The 20,892-nt window shown below is 42.1% G+C and overlaps 1 protein-coding gene across 2 annotated transcripts in view; it reads left to right on the forward strand.

The window, feature by feature from the left end:
- LOC111961633 (taperin-like) overlaps window positions 1-20,809 on the forward strand; it is a 31,827-nt gene extending 11,018 nt beyond the window's left edge. The window contains exons 2-4 of one of the 2 annotated variants that reach the window (XR_002877014.2): window positions 14,417-14,621; window positions 14,873-14,956; window positions 15,181-15,264. Coding sequence is in view for 1 of the 2 variants with exons in the window: in XM_023984051.2 (XP_023839819.1) it covers window positions 14,417-14,621; window positions 15,181-15,305; window positions 16,947-17,009 (393 nt within the window). In the remaining variant the exon portion in view is untranslated. Of the gene's footprint in view, window positions 1-14,416; window positions 14,622-14,872; window positions 14,957-15,180; window positions 15,306-16,946 lie in introns of those variants that run through there. The other variant, XM_023984051.2, reaches the window with a different exon arrangement.
- The last annotated feature ends 83 nt before the right edge of the window (window positions 20,810-20,892 follow it).

A 20,892-nucleotide genomic window follows, 5' to 3' on the forward strand; every position in this document is an offset into this window, starting at 1 on the left:
TAAATTAAATGAAACTGTTCCACGTAAATGTGCATATGAAGACCACAACTGCCACACAGATTGGTAGAAATGGTAAGATAAATGGGCATTCCACATGAGAAAGGTTGCCGACTCCTCGTGTAGCCTATTACCGGCAACTTCCGGAGAGTAATAGCAGAATCTGCGAAGGCCAGCAGGAACGGGAGGAGGATGGTCAAGGTTTTTCTTGTCTTGCTTTTAAAAAATTTCCGACCAGAGAGAATTGACGACTTTCGGTCGACCAAGATTTGTTGTTGTTGGGGACAGCCCTAACTGCAACTTCATAAAACATAATTGAATATGCTACAAGGACCTTTTGGAAATACAGTAGTAAAAATCAGATCTAGGCCTAGTTCTAGGTAGTTAGTCTAGATCAGGCCTGGGCAAAGGCCGGCCCGGGGGCCGCATGTGGCCCTCGACCTGATTCAATATGGCCCGCAGAATCATGCTCAGATCAAAGAATTTGCGATAGTGAAGTTTTGAAAAACGTATTTGTTCTTCAAATTAAAAGCCCAATGAATACTCGTCTTTGTGTACTGATTTAACTCCCACCGCTTGTGGGACATTTTGAAGGCACGTACACCACCGTTCAAAAGTTGTGTCGCTTATACATTTCCTTGTTTTTGAAACAGCACATTTTTTTGTCCATTAAAATAACATTTAAATTGATTAGAAATACAGTGTAGACATTGTTAATGTTGTAAAGGACTATTGTAGCTGGAAACGGCAGATTTTTTATAGAATATCTACATAGGCCCATTATCAGCAACCATCACTCCTGTGTTCCAATGGCACGTTGTGTTAGCTAATCCAAGTTTATCATTTTAAAAAGGCTAATTGATCATTATAAAACCCTTTTGCAATTATGTTAGCACAGCTGAAAACTGTTGTTCTGATTGAAGAAGCAATAAAACTGGCTTTCTTTAGACTAGTTGAGTATCTGGAGCATCAGCAATTGTGGGTTCGATTACATGCTCAAAATGGCCAGAAACAAAGACTTTCTTCTGAAACTTGTCAGTCTATTCTTGTTCTGAGAAATGAAGGCTATTCCATGTGAGAAATTGCCAAGAAACTGAAGATCTTGTACAACGCTGTGTACTAATCCCTTCACAGAACAGAGAAAACTGGCTCTAACCAGAATAGAAAGAGTTGGAGGCCCCGGTGCACAACTGAGCAAGAGGACAAGTACATTAGTGTCTAGTTTGAGAAACAGATGCCTCACAAATCCTCAACTGGCAGCTTCATTAAATAGTACCCGCAAAACAGCAGTCTCAATGGCAACAGTGAAGAGGCAACTCCGAGATGCTTGCCTTCTAGGCAGAGTTGCAAAGAAAAAGCCATCGCTCAGATCGGCCAATAAAAAAAATAAAATAAGATGGGCCAAAGAACACAGACACTGGGCAGAGGAACTCTGCCTAGAAGGGCAGCATCCCGGAGTTACCTCAACGTCAACAGTGATGAGGCATCAGAGAAAGCTGTGTGCTTAGTGTGCAGAGAGAGCATCGCTGTCTTGAAAGACTACAACTTGTCCCGACACTTCCAAAAGAAGCATGCAGAGAAATAAGAATGTCTTTTGAACAGAGGACAAGTTTATCGAAAGAGTTGCTTTCTCAGTTGCAAAAGCAGCAAGGACTTTCTACAAAACTGCATTCAGCAAATTACGGAATTGCGAGAGCTAGCTATGTACTGTCCCACAAAATTGCTAAACCGCAAGCCATTCGCTGAGGGCGAATTCGTTAAAGAATGTTTAATTGACTCTGCAGCAATACTTTGCCCAGACAAGAAAGAGCTGTTTGAAAAGGTTTCCCTGTCAAGACGAGCAATGACACGGCGTGTTGAGGACATCGCAGAGAATATGGAACAGTTGAAAGACAATGTAAAGGATTTCACCCATTTCTCCTTGGCCCTGGATGCGAGCAGTGATGCACGTGACACGGTGCAGTTGTTGATATTCTTACGAGCCATAACCCCAGACTTTGAAATTGGAGGAGATTGCTTCAGTGTAGTCAACGAAGAGCACAACCACAGGGAAAGATTTATTGGAGGAGGTTAGTAAGTGTATGGCAAAGCTGGTACTGAGTTTTGAGAAGTTATCCAGTGTGACCACTGATGGGTGCCCAAACTTGACAGGAAAAAAACAAAGGATACAAGATCAAGAAGCTTTGGGTTACTAGTCCTACGCTCTAACCACTAGGCTACCTGCCTCCCCAACCTAAAAAGTTATTTCTATTGACATTGCCAACTATGTAAAAATAGCCTACATAAAGCCAACAAATAAAAACATTGCAGCCTGCAGGTAAAAAATATCAAAATAAATAAAAATCTATAAATCACATTGGCTACGCATGGCCTGTCTGCAACCAACTTTAAACAATTGTATCAACTTTGGTCCAGCCAGAAGCTCGTGCTAGCAAACTTGCAACATTGAAAAAAATATTTAGGGTCCTCTTTCCACCAGTGAGCTTGAGACAGACACAGCTGTAGGCTATTTTTCCCTAGAGATAAGAGCTCATCAAGTAGACCTATTTTATGACATTTCCACTGGATCAGGGCATGACATTTTTTCCTTTCACGCTGAGTGGTTATAGAAAAGGGAGAGAGCTGGAAAGCCTTTAAAGATACATTGATGAACTATTGTCATTCTCAATGGATGTAAAAACAGACTTTGTTTGCCTGCTGTTTGAGGTGAAGAAAACATTACTTTGAGAAGCTCCACAGGTCATTAGTGGTGGTGCATTAAGCCAATCAGAAATACTATCCGATCCCCAAATGTGCACATTCATATGCCTACATTTGCAGGCAGGCCAGGTTGCCTATAGGCCTACTTCTACGCGTAATCAGGGGTGCGTCCTTACTCAACATTGACAAGTAGCGCTTCAAACAAATGACTAAATTGAATGAAATAAACCAAAACGTGTTTCTCACATGTGTAGCATAGGTTGTACGCTGTGCAAACAACGTGTCCACTCCGACAATGTGAATGGTGAAAGACTGGAATAATAATATATTGAATGCATTAATAGAAATGACCATAACCAAACAAAAATTGTAGATTAGGAATTCAAAGTAAATGTAGGCTACTACTGGTGATATATGTAATGGGGAACTGATGGGGCTTCCGAGTGGAACAGGGGTCTAAGGCACTGCATCTCAGTGCAAGATGCGTCACTATAGTACCTGGTTCAAATCCAGGCTGTATCACATCCGGCCGTGATTGGGAGTCCCATAGGGTAGCGCACAATTGGCCCAGCATCGTCTGGGTTTGGCCGGAGTAGGCCATCATTGTAAATAATAATTTGTTCTTAACTGACTTGCCTGGTTAAATTTTTATTTTTTTTAACAATCAAGGCAAGCAATTCACACAATGAAGTTGTGAAACAATGAATGTGGACCAATTGTTGGGAGAGAGCACATTCTGGAGAGAGATGTGCATTTTAGCCACAATTCCCTTCTTGGACTGTGCCATTCACGCGGCCTCTGCAATGGATTAGTTCACTGAGATGGGTACAAATCAGGCAGGTGTCTCGTGTGCCATCATTTTACTTATTTATCTATCCATCTCACACACTGCCTACTGCTTGACAAATAAAAAAATCTTGGTTGACCAACAACCCATCGACCAAACACTTAACTAGTCAACTAATTGGGATCAGCCCTAGTTGAAATATCTCATATTCCTCTGTCCAATGTTAAGAGAAACTGTTTTTTATTGGTTGTGGGAAAGTCATGCCATGCGTAAGGGAAGTAAAAAATGTCTATACTTAAATAATGCCAATGCACCGTGTCTGTAACACAGGAAATCCAATTATTGTGTGCTCCAGGTGTGAAGGTCCATTGTGTTTAATTATTTACCACCTCGAGTCATTCCCTATCCCTCATCACACTTCCTCCTTCTCTCTTCTTATCTCACTTCGTTTTCTTCTGCACGCTTCCGTCTTTGCCTCTCTCCTTGCTCCCTCCTTGACTGTGTGTGTCGGTCTCTGTCTGTATTTCTAGTCTAGTGTGTATCTATGTACAGTTGAAGTCAGTTGAAGTCGGAAGTTTACATACACTCATGTTGGAGTCATTCAAATGTGTTTTTCAACCACTCCACAAATTTCTTTTTAACAAACTATAGTTTTGGCAAGTCGGTTAGGACATCTACTTTGTGCATGACACATGTTTTCCAACAATTGTTTACAGACAGTGAATTATAAGTGAAATAATCTATCACAATTCCAGTGGGTCAGAAGTTTACATACACTAAGTTGACTGTGCCTTTAAACAGCTTGGAAAATTCCAGAAAATGATGTCATGGCTTTAGAAGCTTCTGATAAGCTAATTGACATAATTTGAGTCAATTGGAGGTGTACCTGTGGATGTATTTCAAGGCCTACTTTCAAACTTAGTGCCTCTTTGCTTGACATCATGGGAAAATCAAAAGAAATCAGCCAAGACCTCAGAAAAAAAATGTGTGGACCTCCACAAGTCTGGTTCATCCTTGGGAGCAATTTCCAAATGTCTGGAGGTACCACGCTCATCTGTACAAACAATAGTACGCAAGTATAAACACCATGGGACCACGAAGCCGTCATAGCGCTCAGGAAGGAAACGCGTTCTGTCGCGTAGAGATGGATGTGCTTTGGTGCAAATCAACCCCAGAACAACAGCAAAGGACCTTGTGAAGATGCTGGAGGAAACGGGTACAAAAGTATGTATATCCACAGTAAAACGAGTCTTATATCGACATAACCTGAAAGGACGCTCGGCAAGGAAGAAGCCACTGCTCCAAAACCGCGATAAAATAGCCAGACTACGGTTTGCAACTGCACATGGGGACAAAGATTGTACTTTTTGGAGAAATGTCTTCTGGTCTGATGAAATAGAACTGTTTGGCCATAATAACCATCGTTATGTTTGGAGGGAAAAGGGGGGAGGCTTGCAAGCCGGAGAACACCATCCCAACCGTGAAGCACAGGGGTGGCAGCATCATGTTGTGGGGGTGCTTTGCTGCAGGAGGGACTGGTGCACTTCACAAAATAGATGGCATCATGAGGTAGGAAAATTATGTGGATATATTGAAGCAACATCTCAAGACATCAGTCAGAAGTTAAAGCTTGGTCGCAAATGGGTCTTCCAAATGGATAATGACCCCAAGCATACTTCCAAAGTTGTGGCAAAATGGCTTAAGGACAACAAAGTCAAGGTATTGGAGTGGCCATCACAAAGCCCTGACCTCAGTCCTATAGAACATTTGTGGGCAGAACTGAAAAAGCTTGTGCGAGCAAGGAGGCCTATAACCTGACTCACTTACACCAGCTCTGTCAGGAGGAATGGGCCAAAATTTATTGTGGGAAGCTTGTGGAAGGCTACCCGAAACATTTGACCCAAGTTAAACAATTTAAAGGCTATGCTACCAAATACTAATTGAGTGCATGTAAACTTCTGATCCACTGGGAATGTGATGAAAGAAATAAAAGCTGAAATAAATCATTCTCTCTACTATTATTCTGACATTTCACATTCTTAAAATAAAGTGGTGATCCTAACTGACCTAAGACAGGGAATTTTTACTAGGATTATGTCAGGAATTGTGAAACTGAGTTTAAATGTATTTTGATAAGGTGTATGTAAACTTCCGACTTCAACTGTACCTGCCTGGGTGTGCTTGATTCTGTACGCGCTGTGTGTATCTGTGTGTTCGCCTGTTTGTTTGTCGTACCCAAGAGGCTCAGTGCGGTTTAGATGAATAGTTTCAGCTACTATCTCCTCAGCAGCTTGGAACATTCATCATGACTGTGTCCCATTGTCACACGCTTGCCTGCCTGTGCTTCTCCAGTAAGTCTGTGTATTTAATGTGCATCTACTGCAGCAGCAGAGACCAGTGTTTCCCTCGGGACCAATACCGAGGTGTAAATATGCCATTGATACTGGGTCTTCAGCTTCATTCCGGCCTGTTTGCGGTTCGTCGGCGCCTGTGACAAGCGTGACAGTTCCAGTGAGTGTGATCCGGCTGTAGAGTTCTGTGAGTCCTGCCGGGCAGGGTGAGAAACAAAACTATTGGGGCAATGCCAACAACATGAAGATGGCACACACAGTCAAATATTGCACACACACAAAACGCACACACACACACACACACACACAGCCTGTCATTTGTATAGCTCCGCCAGTCACTAATTAGAATTCATCCAGCAAAGCGTCAGTGTCATGTTTAATTCAGGCCTGACCCGTGTGTGTCAGAGCGATCGAAAGAATGAGGAAAAGAGAAGTGTTTGAGAACCAGATGGATAGAATGATGCGGAGGTGGTTTCGGCGATGTATAAAAACAGAACTGTGTTGAGGTCATGTGGGCAGATGGAACAGCACCTATTAATATCACTATTTCTCAGTGTGTTCTTGTAGATAATGTTGCCTGACTGTATATGTAACACTGTGTGTGTTCTGTGCTACTGTGTATTTATATACCAACAAATAATATTCACATTCCCCTCTAACCCCACCGTGACAGTTACAGCACCAACTGCATGTACTGTAGATGGTCTTTCTCACAGATCATATCTGTGTCTGTAGTGCCATGGTTTGCTGTGGGTTATTATGTTCTTGCACTATGTGTTTCTGTGGTAAGGTTATAATCGGACTCAGTTAATTCTCTCACGCTATGCCCTATTTCTCCCTCCTTCAATGAGCATATACAATACTGTCTGTCTACTAGCATGCCTCTTCCACTCTCTCGTTCTCCCTCTCAGCCCTGTACTGCCTGTTCGTGCTCCACCTCCTCTCTCCCATTTGTCACCCTGGCAACGCAAGCCGCGGCCATTCTGTATTGCCATTTAGGATTCCAGGATAAGGAAGAGGTCCATACACAGCACTTGCTTTCTCTCTTACTCCTGACACTGAGTGTACAAAACATTAGGAACACCTGCTCTTTCCATGACAGACTGACCAGGTGAACCCAGGTGAAAGCTATGATCTCTTATTGATGTTACCTGTTAAATCCACTATAATCTGGGTAGATTAAGGGGAGAAGACTGATTTAAAGAAGGATGTTTAAGCCTTGAGACAATTGAGACATGGATGGTTTATGTGTGCCATTCAGAGGGTGAATGGGCAAGACAATATTTAAGTGCCTTTTGAACGGGGTGTGGTAGTAGGTGACAGGCGCAGCAGCTTGAGTGTGTCAAGAACTGGGCCAGCATCCTTGTGGAACACTTTCGACACCAACGAATTGAGGCTATTCTGAGGCCAAAAGGGGGTGCAACTCAATATTAGGAAGGTGTTCCTAATGTTTTGTGCATTCGGTGTATATATTCACCTTAGCTTTGACATTGTAATTAAGTAATGGACCATATCACTTTTTCATTCATTTGACATATTCTCTCTTTGACTGTATCTAAGAGATAGCTCACACTGTAGCAAACAAACACTTTCATCCACAACTGAGAGATTCTGCCTACATGATTGATTGTGTGTAAGGAGGAGGGGGGGGGTACCTCAAGGCACTAAATCAGTAAGTGTGGTTACTTACACATGGTTGAAGATTTGCAAATGGTTGTTAGTGAGTTCAGAAACCAATGGTTCCTGCTACTATTTTGTGTTCTGTAGAGCTGTCTACTTTAAGGCTGGTTAAAAAATTGGAATTTAAATGTTGTGCGTTACATGCTGATCAAACCGCGTGTCATCGTGCGCATGTTGATTATCTCCACCAGACACGTTCATGACACGCAGGTTAAAATACCAAAACCAACTGTGAACAAACTACACTATATATACAAAAGTATGTGGACACCCCTTCAAATTAGTGGATTCGGGCCACACCCGTTGCGGACGGGTGTATAAAATCGAGCACACAGCCATGCAATCTGCATAGACAAACATTGGCAGTAGAATGGCCTTACTGAAGAGCTCAGTGACTTTCAACGTGACACTGTCATAGGATGCCACCTTTCCAACAAGTAAGTGCTACAAATTTCTGCCCAGCTAGAGCTGCCCTGGTCAACTGTAAGTGCTGTTATTGTGCAGTGGAAACATCTAGGAGGAATAACAGCTCAGCCACGAAGTGGCAGGCCACACAAGCTCACAGATCGGGACTGCTGAAGCGTGTACCACGTAAAAATCTTCTGTCCTCAGTTGCAACACTCACTACCTGGAAGCAACGTCAGCACAACTTTTCGTCGGGAGCTTCATGAAAAGATCACCATGCGGAATTCCAAGCATCAGCTGGAGTGGTGTAAAGCTTGTCACCATTGGACTTTGGAGCAGTGGAAACGCGTTCTCCTTGAGTGATGAATCACGCTCACCATCTGGCAGTCTGACGGACAAATCTGGGTTTGGCGGATGCCAGGAGAATCCATAGTGTCAACTGTAGAGTTTGGTGGAGGAATAATAATGGTTTGGGGCTGTTTTTCATGGTTCGGGCTAGGCCAATTAGTTCCAGTGAAGGGGAATCTTAACGCTACAACATGACATTCTAATGTAGATGATTCTGTGCTTCCAACTTTGGTAACAGTTTGGGGAAGGCCCTTTCCTGTTTCAGCATGACAATGCCCCCGTGGACGAAGCGAGGTCCATACAGAAATGGTTTGTCGAGATCAGTGTGGAAGAAATTGACTGGCCTTCAGAGCCCTGACCTCAACCCCATCGAACACTTTTGGGATGAATTGGAACGCCGACTGCCCAACATTAGTGCCCGACCTCACTAATGCTCTTGTGGCTGAATGGAAGCAAGTCCCAGCAGCAATGTTCCAACATTTATTGGAAATCCTTCCCAGAAGAGTGGAAGCTGTTATAGCAGCAAAGGGGGGACCAACGCCATATTAATGCCCATGATTTTGGAATGAGATGTTCGACCTGGTGTCCACATACTTTTGGTCATGTAGTGTATTTTAATTTGAGGACAGGTCCTAACACAAACATTCATGGACATTTAGCTAGCTTGCTGTTGCTAGGTTATTTGTTGTGGGAGATAAAGATTGGGTTGTTATTTTACCTGATGCATATGGGAATTTGTATTTATTTATTGCAGGATTTTTGTATAATTTTTATAAATTTTTCAGTCATACAAAATCATGTTCTCTCTACTCGGAAAAGGAATCTACTGGTGAAATCAGTTTTATTTTAGAAATTATTTTTTTATTAATTTCTCGTTGTTTGTGGTCTTGTTCTTCTGTGGATTATATATGGCTGTTGGTAACCACCTTTTAAGGTGCATTACCGGCACCGACTGGAGTGTGGACATCGTTCATCTTTCAAACACCCACGTGGGTTAATATGCTCGTTTTATAAACAAATGAGTAGATGGGAGAGGCGGGACTTGCAGTGCGTCAAGTGCCTAAAATTAGAACCAAGTTCTATTTTAGCGCCTGGCTACGTAAACGCCCGCGAGCAATTTGAATGAAACTATTGAATAACGTGTCAATTTATTTTGCAATGGTTTAGTCAGCATGTTAGTGGAATAACTCCAATCCATGCTCATCTAACAGTGTTGCTTCCGTTCCTGTCTTTGCCCCAACCTGGGCTTGAACCAGGGACCCTCTAAACTCAAGCTCAAATCTCCTCTCTCTATATGATAATGTATGCGAGTGACTGTCTGTCTCCTCCACTGTAGTAGGATTCTAATATTAACTGGCTGGCAGGAGATGAGCTTTAATCAGGCATCTGGTCAGTCTGTCCCACACCTCAATGAGGGGCATTAACAGGGCAATCCCTCCTCCCCTCCTATCACAAAACACACCCATGTAAACCCACACACACCTACAAATGGGCAATTCCACAGTAATGCAATTACGCTTTGATTCAGATTTTTTACTTTAAAATGTATGCCAAACAAAAACAGATTTCAGAGTTTAACAAACCATACAACTCTATGCACAAAGACTACTTTGAACAATTTACACAGAAAACTTCACAAAAACACATTTGCTGGAAGAACTGTGTGGAGAAGTTTGGTAACCGAATTACAGTAAAATCTCCCTCAGTATTTTATGAGACCACGTTGTCCAAAAGCTCTTAAATATCTGCTCCGAATAAAGATTCAAAGATGTCTGCAGAAAGAATGGGGTGTCAGTTATGACATGACACCTTGACTTTGAAATGTTTTATTTTGTTAACGGAATTTCGTCATGGGTCCCTGATCTGTACTATACAGAAATGTATAATTATGGATATGAATGTCCTTCTCTTCATGGTAATGTATCCTGAACACAAAGGTAGAAATATACAATATCCTTCTTTTGCATATTTGGAAATTATTGTACACACTGGCTGTTATTGTAATGAGCTCTGCCCCCAAACACCATATTTGGTTGGTTCAGACCAGACCAAATCAGATACAATATGTACAGTAGGCACTACTCTAGTGTGTTCTACTGTACTCTACTTTTCTTTTTTTTTACTGTTTTGAAAAAACAATAGAATACTATGTTATAAATAGTATAGTATTCACTGTAGTGTTTTTGGGGACTTTACTGTAGTATTCACTGTAGTGAAAAACAGTTGTTAATACTGTAGTATTTACATTTAATGTTTCACCCGGGGGGGGGGGGGGCAGGACCAAGTTTGGGAAACTGGTCTAAGAACCTTTTTCCATCTATTTGACCAGAAATCAAAGCCTTTGCTTATTCCTAATTTTGGCATGGAAAATTGTTTAAACAGGTATATGGGTCTTTCTATAAATAATGGGGCCAATGTGTAACATCGGGATCAACATTTCCAAATGGTTTGAAACAAAAATCGAAAAGATTATCATGCAGTTCCACGTGTACTTAGAGGTATAAAAATGAATATATGCATATTGGCCCATAACTCCACCTATACAACAACATAGGACTATACATACTCTAAGCAGGGTTCATAAAGACATTGGCAAGTAGAATTCAAGGACTTTCAGGGACATTTTCAAGCACTTCGTTGTAATGTTCAAGGACCTCAATGTTATATAATTGTACATATAGGGCCTAATATAGAACCCTACTGCTCCAAATAACATGTAAAAAGTGTCAAAGTAGGCCATTACCACTTTAAGAATAATAGTTTTTTTTTAGGCCTTGCCAATGCAGCGATATAAAAAGTATTATTACATTCTAAAATGTGAGAATAATGTGGACATTGCCTGACTAAATAGATTGGATGCATGGAGATTTTTCTGTGGCCGATGCAGGGACACAAAGCCATGACTAGATGTAGCATTCATCTCACCATTTGAAACTCACCATCGCTGTTTTTATAATGAGAAAGTGACCAAAAACCAGGTTTCTTTTTGGGGGGGGGGGTTTGTATAGAAGGCCAAGTTGAAGCCAATTATCCTCATCCTCCTAATAATCACACATGGTTTTACCGCAAAAAAGAAGCCCAACGCACTTCCATTAAAACGGCGGGAAACAAACGAAAGTGGCCACATCTCTCACAAAAAACAATCAAAAAGGAATTCATGGATAATTATAAGGGAGCAGGAGAACCTCTTGCAAAGCTGTCATCAAGGCAAAGGGTGGCTACTTTGCAGAATCTCAAAAATAAAATATATTTTGATTTAACACTTTTTTGGTTACTACATGAATCCATGTGTTATTTCATAGTTTTGATGTCTTCACTATTCTACTATTCTACACTATTCTGTAGAAAATAGTAAAAATAAAGAAAAACCCTGGAATCAGTAGGTGCGTCCAAACTTTTGACTGGTACTATATATATATATATGATATTATCCTATGAACTTCACATGTTGGTGCTCATGGGTCCTTTTAAATGGAAATGCCCAAACCCTGCACTCTTGTACTTGCTGTAGCTCCTACCCAATTTCCACAGCAGAGCTCACCTCCAATCCGCTGCCAGAATGTTGGGATGAACTCTACCAGATTCTACCGTGTGTGTGTCTCTCAATGTGCACCATGTCACTGTACCCTCTACTAAACTAGGACAGCGTGCTGGGTGGCCTGGAAAATTTTGATTCCCTCTCGCTTTGTCTCGCTCCTTCTCTCGCATTGTTACTCTTTCTGTTGTGCACTTTCTCTTCCGCACAGACAGAATTGCAAACAAAGACACAATTTTTTCCAACACACTATATTGATACACTCTCACTACTCTCGAGGGGAAAAAAATTATAAAAACCAAATAGCAAACGCTCAAATCCTCTTCAGCTGAGTCATTTCCGTGTCATTGTCCCGTTTTTGGAGTGAGAGAGCACTCAGACAATTTGGTTCTGTGGTCTCTGTCCTGCTGAAGTGTGCAGTGGTGAATGGGAAGAGCCTGGGGCCTGAATCGGCCCTCTGTTGGCCTGTCTCAGTGCCCAGAGAGAGGACAGCAATCACTTCTTGAATAATACAGGCCTTCATAGCCACGGGTGGGCAGAGCGAGAGGGGCAGCCCTGACATCTCAGCCCAGATCTACACAGAGAGGAAGCTAACCCCGTGGCTAGTCTGATTTTATTCATACACTCTTCTGGCATGGAGATAGACTCCTAAAGCAGGACATGGGCCACGTGGTGAAATGTTTTGGTGTGATTAAGTTGATCAGGGAACTTGGGAGAGAGCAAGGGTTTTAGACATTAAAAAAGCTGATTTGTAAAGCTGATGGTTTTTTGGGGGTTGGAGCTCCAGTGATATGGCTTTAGACTGGATTTAATACCTTAAAAATATTATTTGTGCTCCTCATTTGGTCTTTGTCACTGGAAGGCCACGGCTGCCACTTTGGTTCAGCCATGACCAGGCCAAACACACAACTAATCCACTGTCTTGATAGATCACATGATTAAAAAACAAGTTGGTTTTGTCCCTAATATGATATCTGCATCTTTCTTGGGTTTTAAAGTAATTTTAATTGTAAAGAATTAAAATGACTGATTTATAAAACTGTCTAATTATAATGCTTAGATTAATAGAGTTCAATGCATGCCCTTTCCCTTCTGAAAGCACATGCTTATTATGATGATGAACTGAAAAATGTACCACAAGTGAAAATGAAAGCAGTTTCTAAATCAGCGTTAAGGCAGCACGCCTCAATGGGTTTTTGTTTTATCCAAGCATACAGTATCAGCAGGGCTGAGAAGTTGAGAAATGACTGAGTTATTGAATGTATGAGATATAGCCTATTCTCATTTTGATGAGACTAAATTATAACATATTGATCTAGATTAAGAACTAAGCTCATTTGCTTGGAATTCTGTCTTTAGAGGAGAACATTTCTAATGTCTTGTGATTGCATTGACAGAATGCTTACTTTGCCTGTGTGCATTAAGGTTTCTCTGATAGCACAGGGACTTTGTCCCTGTCTTGCCCTATATCCATACGTCTAGCAGGCCAGACTGGAGTTGGAGCTGGGGAAGTAGTTAGGGTAGGGGGTGAGGCTGGGCCTTGTTATGGAGATTAGGGCCAATTTAGAGCCTACTGAGTGGGATGGAGCCAAGGGGGGAGAGGGGCACATCAGAGCCTCAGCACCAACATCAGCTGACTCTTGGGAGACACAGCAGTACTCTGTGTGTGTGTGTGTGTGTACTTGTACGCTTAATTTTCACAGCTTATTAGCCATTAAAGGTCAATGTTGTTTTGAGCTTCATTAAGCCTTCAGACTATTGAGGTTGGCTGTTGTGAAGTTGACAGTCACGTTCTCCAACATGTTGCCACAAAGTCTCACCCCACGGTGGCATGTTTGTGCTGCGCTGGGGTGTTGCCAAACGGAGATGTCGTACAACGAGCTCTCCAGCCATCAATCACAATGCTAGCAGCCCCTGCAAGGCTGCCACCTGCCCTGTGCTATGATACTAGAGACCGACACTGGCAAATTAAACTCGCAGGTCAAGCACATATTCTCATAATTACAAGTGCCTTCAAGGTAACCCCAATAACTCAAGATAATGTGCTTGTGTAGGCTACTAGGTTCAGTTTGGGTCACGTACACATACCATATAATGTTGGTGTTGAAATTCATCCAATCAAAGTAGGCCAGCCTGACAATGCGAAAAGCCAAATTACATTTAATGATACAGTAATAAGGAAACAAAATTCTTTGTTATTGTTCAATGTGGTCATATAACTATTCTGTCATCGGGGAGTAAAGTACAGTATGCACAATAAACCGGTAGTTTTTTAATTCTGCAGCGTTGAATCTTTTGTGGCAGTACTATCATACTAAACTGACTCTGTAGTGCTGAGGAAGAAAATTATTATTGTGGCAAGCAGAGCTAGGGGAAATCCCAATCATTGAGTTAGCCTAATGATGTTAAGCTTTGTACATGAATTAACATGAAGCTGACATTTTCTCTCTGGTACACTTACTTATTGAAAGTGCTGATAGGAGATCAATTCAATTCATAGCACTCAACACATAAGAGAACCATAGAAAACAGCAGGCCTACCATTTCACCACTGAGTCTTATGTTCGAGTGTTTTTAAATCACTGACTGACTTCTCCGTTCCCCCTCACTCAGCTGAAGATATCGTTCAAAGAGTCGAGCCTGCAGAGCAGCTATGAGTACCCCTCAGAGAGCAGCGTGTGGGACAGCGAGGAGGAGGAGGAGGAGGATGATGAGGAGGCGGCGGCGGAAGGGAAGGGAGGAGGACAGGAGGAAGATCAGCCCAGCATGGTGGGCCGCATCCACATCCCTCGTCCAAGCTACACCAGCAATGGCACTGGTGAGAGAGAGAGGGAATGGGGGAGGGGAAAGGAAAGCAGGAAACGGATAGAATGAGAGGGAGGGGATGGAATTGGAGTGAGAAGAGGACAGAGTTAAAGGGAAAGTAATCAAACTGACTAAATGAAACATATTCTAATGGTAAAGAGGGTAAGATAAGGAAAAGGAAAGTAATGAATTCCATACAATGTATTAGTAATCTGGAAATGGCTGCATGGTGGTTTGGCACTGAACTGCTACTGTTTGATGTAGCATGGGAGACACCTACTGGTCAGAGTTAGCATTACATCCTAACGAAGAAACCGCTGGGGTTCAGCAGGCAAAAACTATCTTTCAGTGAGTTGTAACTAAACATATCTGTCGTTTTTATCTGCTCTCCCATAAATGTCTCCCCATTTAAACAGTAGACATGCAGTATAATTAGATTAGTTTTTCATTACACAGCTTATTGCCAATCTTTAATCAACGTGTACATGAGCTCGTGCAAAAAAATAATGTATAATAAATAACCAATGTGCTACAGACTTGCATTGTGCTTTCCCCCATTCCTATGTCTTCAGATCTGTCCAGTTACATTCCCAAGCACACTGTGGATTTTAACAGCTGGCAGGAACATAAGCTTGATGACCCTGTTTACCAGGGGGACACCAATTTCCAGCGCACACAGATGTCAGGGGAAGTTATGGTGAGGCAACAGTACCCGTCAAGTTGACACACCTACTCACCTACTTTTTCTTTATTTTTACTATTTTCTACATTGTGACGACATCAAAACTATGGAATCATGTAGCAACCAAAAGAGTGTTAAACAAATCAAAATATATTTTATATTTGAGATTCTTCAAAGTAGCCACCCTTTGCCTTGATGACAGCTTTGCACACTCTTGGCATTCTCTCAAAAAGCTTCACCTGGAATGCTTTTCTAGCAGTCTTGAAGGAGTTCCCACAAATGCTGAGCACTTGTTGGCTGCTTTTCCTTTAATGCGGTCCAACTCATCCCAAACCATCTCAGTTGGGTTGAGGTCTGGTGATTGTGGAGGCCAGGTCATCTGATGCAGCACTCCATCACTCTCCTTCTTGGTCAAATAGCCCTTATACAGCCTGGAGGTGTGTTTTGGGTCATTGTCCTGTTGAAAAACAAATGATAGTCCCACTAAGCGCAAACCAGATGGGATGGCGTATCGCTGCAGAATGCTGTGGTAGCCATGCTGATTAAGTGTGCCTTGAATTCTAAATAAATCGTCACCAGCAAATCATCCCCACAACATCACACCTCCTCCATGCTTCACGGTGGGAACCACACATGTCGAGATCATCCGTTCACCTACTCTGCGTGTCACAAAGACACGGCAAAAATCTCACATTTGGACTCATCATCCAAAGGACAGGTTTCCACCTGGCTAATGTCCATTGCTCGTGTTTCTTGGCCCTAGCAAGTCTCTTCTTATTATTGGTGTCCCTTAGTAGTGGTTTCTTTGCAGAAATTTGACCATGAAGGTCTGATTTCACGCAGTCTCCTCTGTTGATGTGTCTGTTACTTGAACTCTGTGAAGGATTTATTTGGGCTGCAATTTCTGAGGGTGGTAACTGTAATGAACTTATCCTCTGCAGCAGAAGTAACTCTGGGTCTTCCTTTCCTGTGGTGGTCCTCATGAGAGCCAGTTTCATCATAGTGTTTGATGTTTTTTGCGACTGCACTTGAAGAAACTTTAAAAGTTCTTGACATTTTATAAATTGACTGACCTTCATGTCTTAAAGTAATGATGGACTGTCATTTATCTTTGCTTATTTGAGCTGTTCTTGCCATAATATGGACTTGGTCTTTCATCAAATAGGGCTATCTTCTGTATACCACCCCTACCTTGTCACAACACAACTGATTGGCTCAAACGCATTAAGAAGGAAAGAAATTCCACAAATTTACTTTTAACAAGGCACACCTGTTAATTGAAATGCATTCCAGGTGACTACCTCATGAAGCTGGTTGAGAGAATGCCAAGAGTGTGCAAAGCTGTCATAAAGGCAAAGGGTGGCTACTTAGAAGAATCTCAAATATAAAATATATTTTGATTTGTTTAACACTCTTTTGGTTGCTACATGATTTTGATGTCTACAATGTAGAAAAATAAAGAAAAACCCTTGAATGAGTAGGTGTGTTCAAACTTGTGACTTGTACTGTATATGATGTGACACATTCATTCATCAACCTCAACTTTTGTGGGGTTACTTTAAAAGTATCAGAATGGCATAGCAGCACATCATTTACTAAAGTAACTCTATTTCTCTCTCTCCACCCTTACCCTGCTCTTCATTCCATATATATCAGCTCATCCCAGCAGACAGCTCCTCTCTGTCAGATTTCAGAAGTGAACCTGCTCTGTACTTCTGATATGCCTGGACCAAACAGGAATGACCACTGCCCTACAGCTTGGACTCAGAACCACAGTTACACAACCCAGGCTGGGACCAGACTCCTACCAGTGCCCAGTGAGACTTAACAGAATTGGACCTCAAGTCGCACTCCAACACAATCAAAGCACTCTTTTTCCACACCCTGTTTAGTTTGATACATAGACATCAACCAACCAACCACATAACCCAAGCAGCTGGACTGTCCTCACCTTACATGTACAGTTGATCTGTCTTTTCTCTCAACCACTACCAATTCCTCTCACTGACTGCCATTGAGCGGTGAAGTCTGAACCAGATCTCTGACAGACTGTATTTGATTGTCCAAAGAAATCTGTACTTGGAAGATAATCATGCATTATAATGCGGTTTTCCAGGCTTACGATCTCTAGAAGGCGGCTATCTGGCTCCATTCTGTCTGCCTTGATGTCTATCTCTGTGTCTCCATCATTGTTGTCATATTATATATACTGCGTATGTATAACAGGAATGACCACAATACAGTGCATTCAGAAAGTATTCAGACCCCTTGACTTTTTCACATTTTAATGTTATAGCCTTATTCTAAAATGGATTAAATAGTTTTTTCCCCTCATTAATCTACACACAATACCCTATAATGACAAAGAAAAACAGTTTTTATAAATTACATTTTAGTACTTTGTTGAAGCACCTTTGGCAGCGATTACAGCCTCGAGTCTTCTTGGGTATGACGATACAGGCTTGGCACCCCTGTATTTGGGGAGTTTCTCCCATTCTTCTCTGCAGATACTTTCAAGCTCTGTCAGGTTGGATGGGGAGTATCACTGCACAGCTATTTTCCGGTCTCCAGAGATGTTCGATTGGGTTCGGGCTCTGGCTGGGCCACTCAAGGACATTCAGAGACTTGTCCTGAAGCCACTCCTGCGTTGTCTTGGCTGTGTGCTTAGGGTCGTTGTCCTGTTCTAAGGTGAACCTTTGCCCCATTCTGAGGTGCTGAGCATTTTGGAGCAGGTTTTCATCAAGGATCTCTCTGTACTTTGCTCCGTTCATCTTTCCCTCGATCCTGACTAGTCTCCAAGTCCCTGCCGCTGAAAAACATCCCCACAGGATGATGCTGCCACCACCATGCTTCACCGTAGGGATGGTGCCAGGTTTCCTCCAGACGTGACGATTGGCATTCAGGCCAAAGAGTTCAATCTTGRTTTCATCAGACCAGAGAATCTTGTTTCCCATGGTCTGAGAGTCCTTTAGGTACCTTTTGGACAACTCCAGGCGGGCTGCATTGTGCCTTTTTACTGAGGAGTGGCTACCGTCCGGCCACTCTCCCATAAAGAACTGATGAGTGGAGTGCTGCAGAGATGGGAGAATCTTCCAGAAGGACAACCATCTCCATAGAGGAACTCTGGAGCTCTGTCAGAGTGACCATCAGTTTGGCCGTGCGGCCAGCTCTAGGAAGAATCTTGGTAGTTCCAAACTTCCTCAGTTTAAGAATGATGGAGGCCACTGTTCTTGGGGACCTCCAATGCTGCAGAAATGTTTTTCGTACCCTTCCCCAGATCTGTGTCCCAACACAATCCTGTCTCGGAGCACTATGGACAGTTCCTTCGACTTTATGGCTTGGTTTTTGCTCTGACATGCACTGTCAACTGTGGGACCTTATATAGACAGGTGTGTGCCTTTCCAAATCGTGTCCAATCAAATTGGATTTACCACAGGTGGACTCAAATCAAGTTATAGAAACATCTCAATTTCCAGTCTCATAGAAAAGGTCTGAATACTTATGTAAATAAGGTATTTCTGTTTCTATTTTTAATAAATGTGCAAACTATTTTAAACCTGTTTTCACTTTGTCATTATGGGGTATAGTGTGTAGAATGATGAGGAAATGTTTTGTTTATCCATTTTAGAATAAGGCTGCAACAAAATGTGGAAAAAGTCAAGGGGTCTGAATACTTTCCGAATGCAGTGTATGGTGTCTGTCTCCTTCTTGTAAAGGGGAGTTGTGTAGTGGTGGTGACCAAATTCCTTAAACAAGGAAGCCATCAGTGCCCATTCTTATCATGGTAAAGAAGAGACTCAGTGTTATTGTGTCATGGAGTCCCAAAATGTAGGCTGAGGACGCCACACTTCATAGGGAATGGGCAGACAAAAACAAACATTAAACAAGACTTAAATACGGCAAGGGTTCGACAATACTAGTAATTTGTTTTTCTACCTGATTTCAATTGACTTGGTTCCCCTTAGTGTATGCTTCTTCTGTGTGCCTTTTAGTTTTTATGTTTCCAATGCTGTGTTGGAGATTTTGCCAGAAGAGTCCAGGAGCAAGGGAATGTCAACACTCCCTCTTATAATTAAGAAATGCTCTGTAGACTTGATCATCAAAGATCTGTGAAGTACTGCTTCAAATATTGCCTCGGCAGCTCATGCCCATTTGATATACCTTCTGCAAGAAGCTTAATGTCAAAGGGACAATAGAGTATAAATGCCTTGGTGTAGCCTGGAATTAGACCCATTGTCTAGAATACTATTAGAAACAATTTCCCCCTTTCAGTGTTCATGTTTGAACACTGCCAAGTGTGAAAGATACCAAGAATAGCAACTATTGAAACAATTCACCAGCATGTGCGTTTGAAAGGTTGCCTGTCAGATACTCGTTCTTGTGTAGTGTATGGGTCAAATAGTTGCTATAGATGGAACAAGGAAGGGTGTGTCCTCATGGCCATGTTTTTACTTCATTGACCAGTGAACAGCTTCTGACCTCTACAGCCAGACCTCCTACACTTTCAAATTCCATAGAGCAGGGTTTCCCAAACTTGGTCCTCAGGACCCCAAGAGGTGCACGTTTTTGTCTTAAAACTACACACTTGATCAATAGTTGATTTGAATCAGCTGTGTAGTGCTAGGGTAAAAACCAAAACATGCAGTCATTGGGGTCCAGAGGACTGAGTTTGGGAACCCCTGCCACAGAGTGAGCTGGTCTATTTTTAGTAATGAAGACATTGATATGAAACTTACACACAATTGTTTATCTGAGACCAGTGTAAGATGAAGTCTTCAAGATTTTTACTCAAGTGTTTATTACTGTGTTGGCCAGGACTCGCATTCTCAAACATACTCCTTCGGACAGTATTGATGTACAGTTTCTATACTCCACAATGTATTGCTTTTTGAACATCTTCAAAGGAAGGGGTTTAGATTAGACAGGACTGGCTATGGGAGGGTCAACATTTCTCTATACTGTAACTATGTATCATGATTAGATTTTGTTTTGCACCTCACAAGAAATACAGGCAAGAGGAAAGGGGTGCTTGTCAATCGATGTACGTCAATGAGAAACAAGGGGTGAAAATAAGGAATGCATGATCTCAGTTTCTGCCACAACCCTATTGGGGAAACCAGGGAATGATAACTGGTTAGTGTCCACTGATAACCCTTGGATTCAAAGCATATAGAGCACACCTGCCATTCATCTGTGCCAACTGCTGCATTTAGGACCAAATCCCTAAGGCCAAAAGCTTTTCCTGGGAATTGTGCCTTTAATTGAATCGGGGGACCAAGAGCCAGAGCTTTATGATGGCATGTTCCAGTGATCATACGGTGAGACGGATTCCCTTGAGAGAATATTGAAGCCTGGGACCATTGTATATTCCTGTTAAGAAACAGTGTACCTGGAAGCCTCATCTAATATTCTCCAGCATCAGATGTGCTTACTGTTAAATTTGTAGTTGTCAATGATTTGGGCAAAAAAAGATGTCAGAACTGTACAAATGAAAGCTCAATAAATAGATGAAGCCTTGACAGTGAATAGTTTCTTTTGCAGTGTCAGACTAGTCTCCAGCCCTCATGTGAAGGCAGAATCTTCCAAGAGTGTGTGTGGGTAT

Source organism: Salvelinus sp. IW2-2015, linkage group LG4q.1:29, assembly GCF_002910315.2.
Source record: "Salvelinus sp. IW2-2015 linkage group LG4q.1:29, ASM291031v2, whole genome shotgun sequence".
NCBI lineage: Eukaryota > Metazoa > Chordata > Actinopteri > Salmoniformes > Salmonidae > Salvelinus > Salvelinus sp. IW2-2015.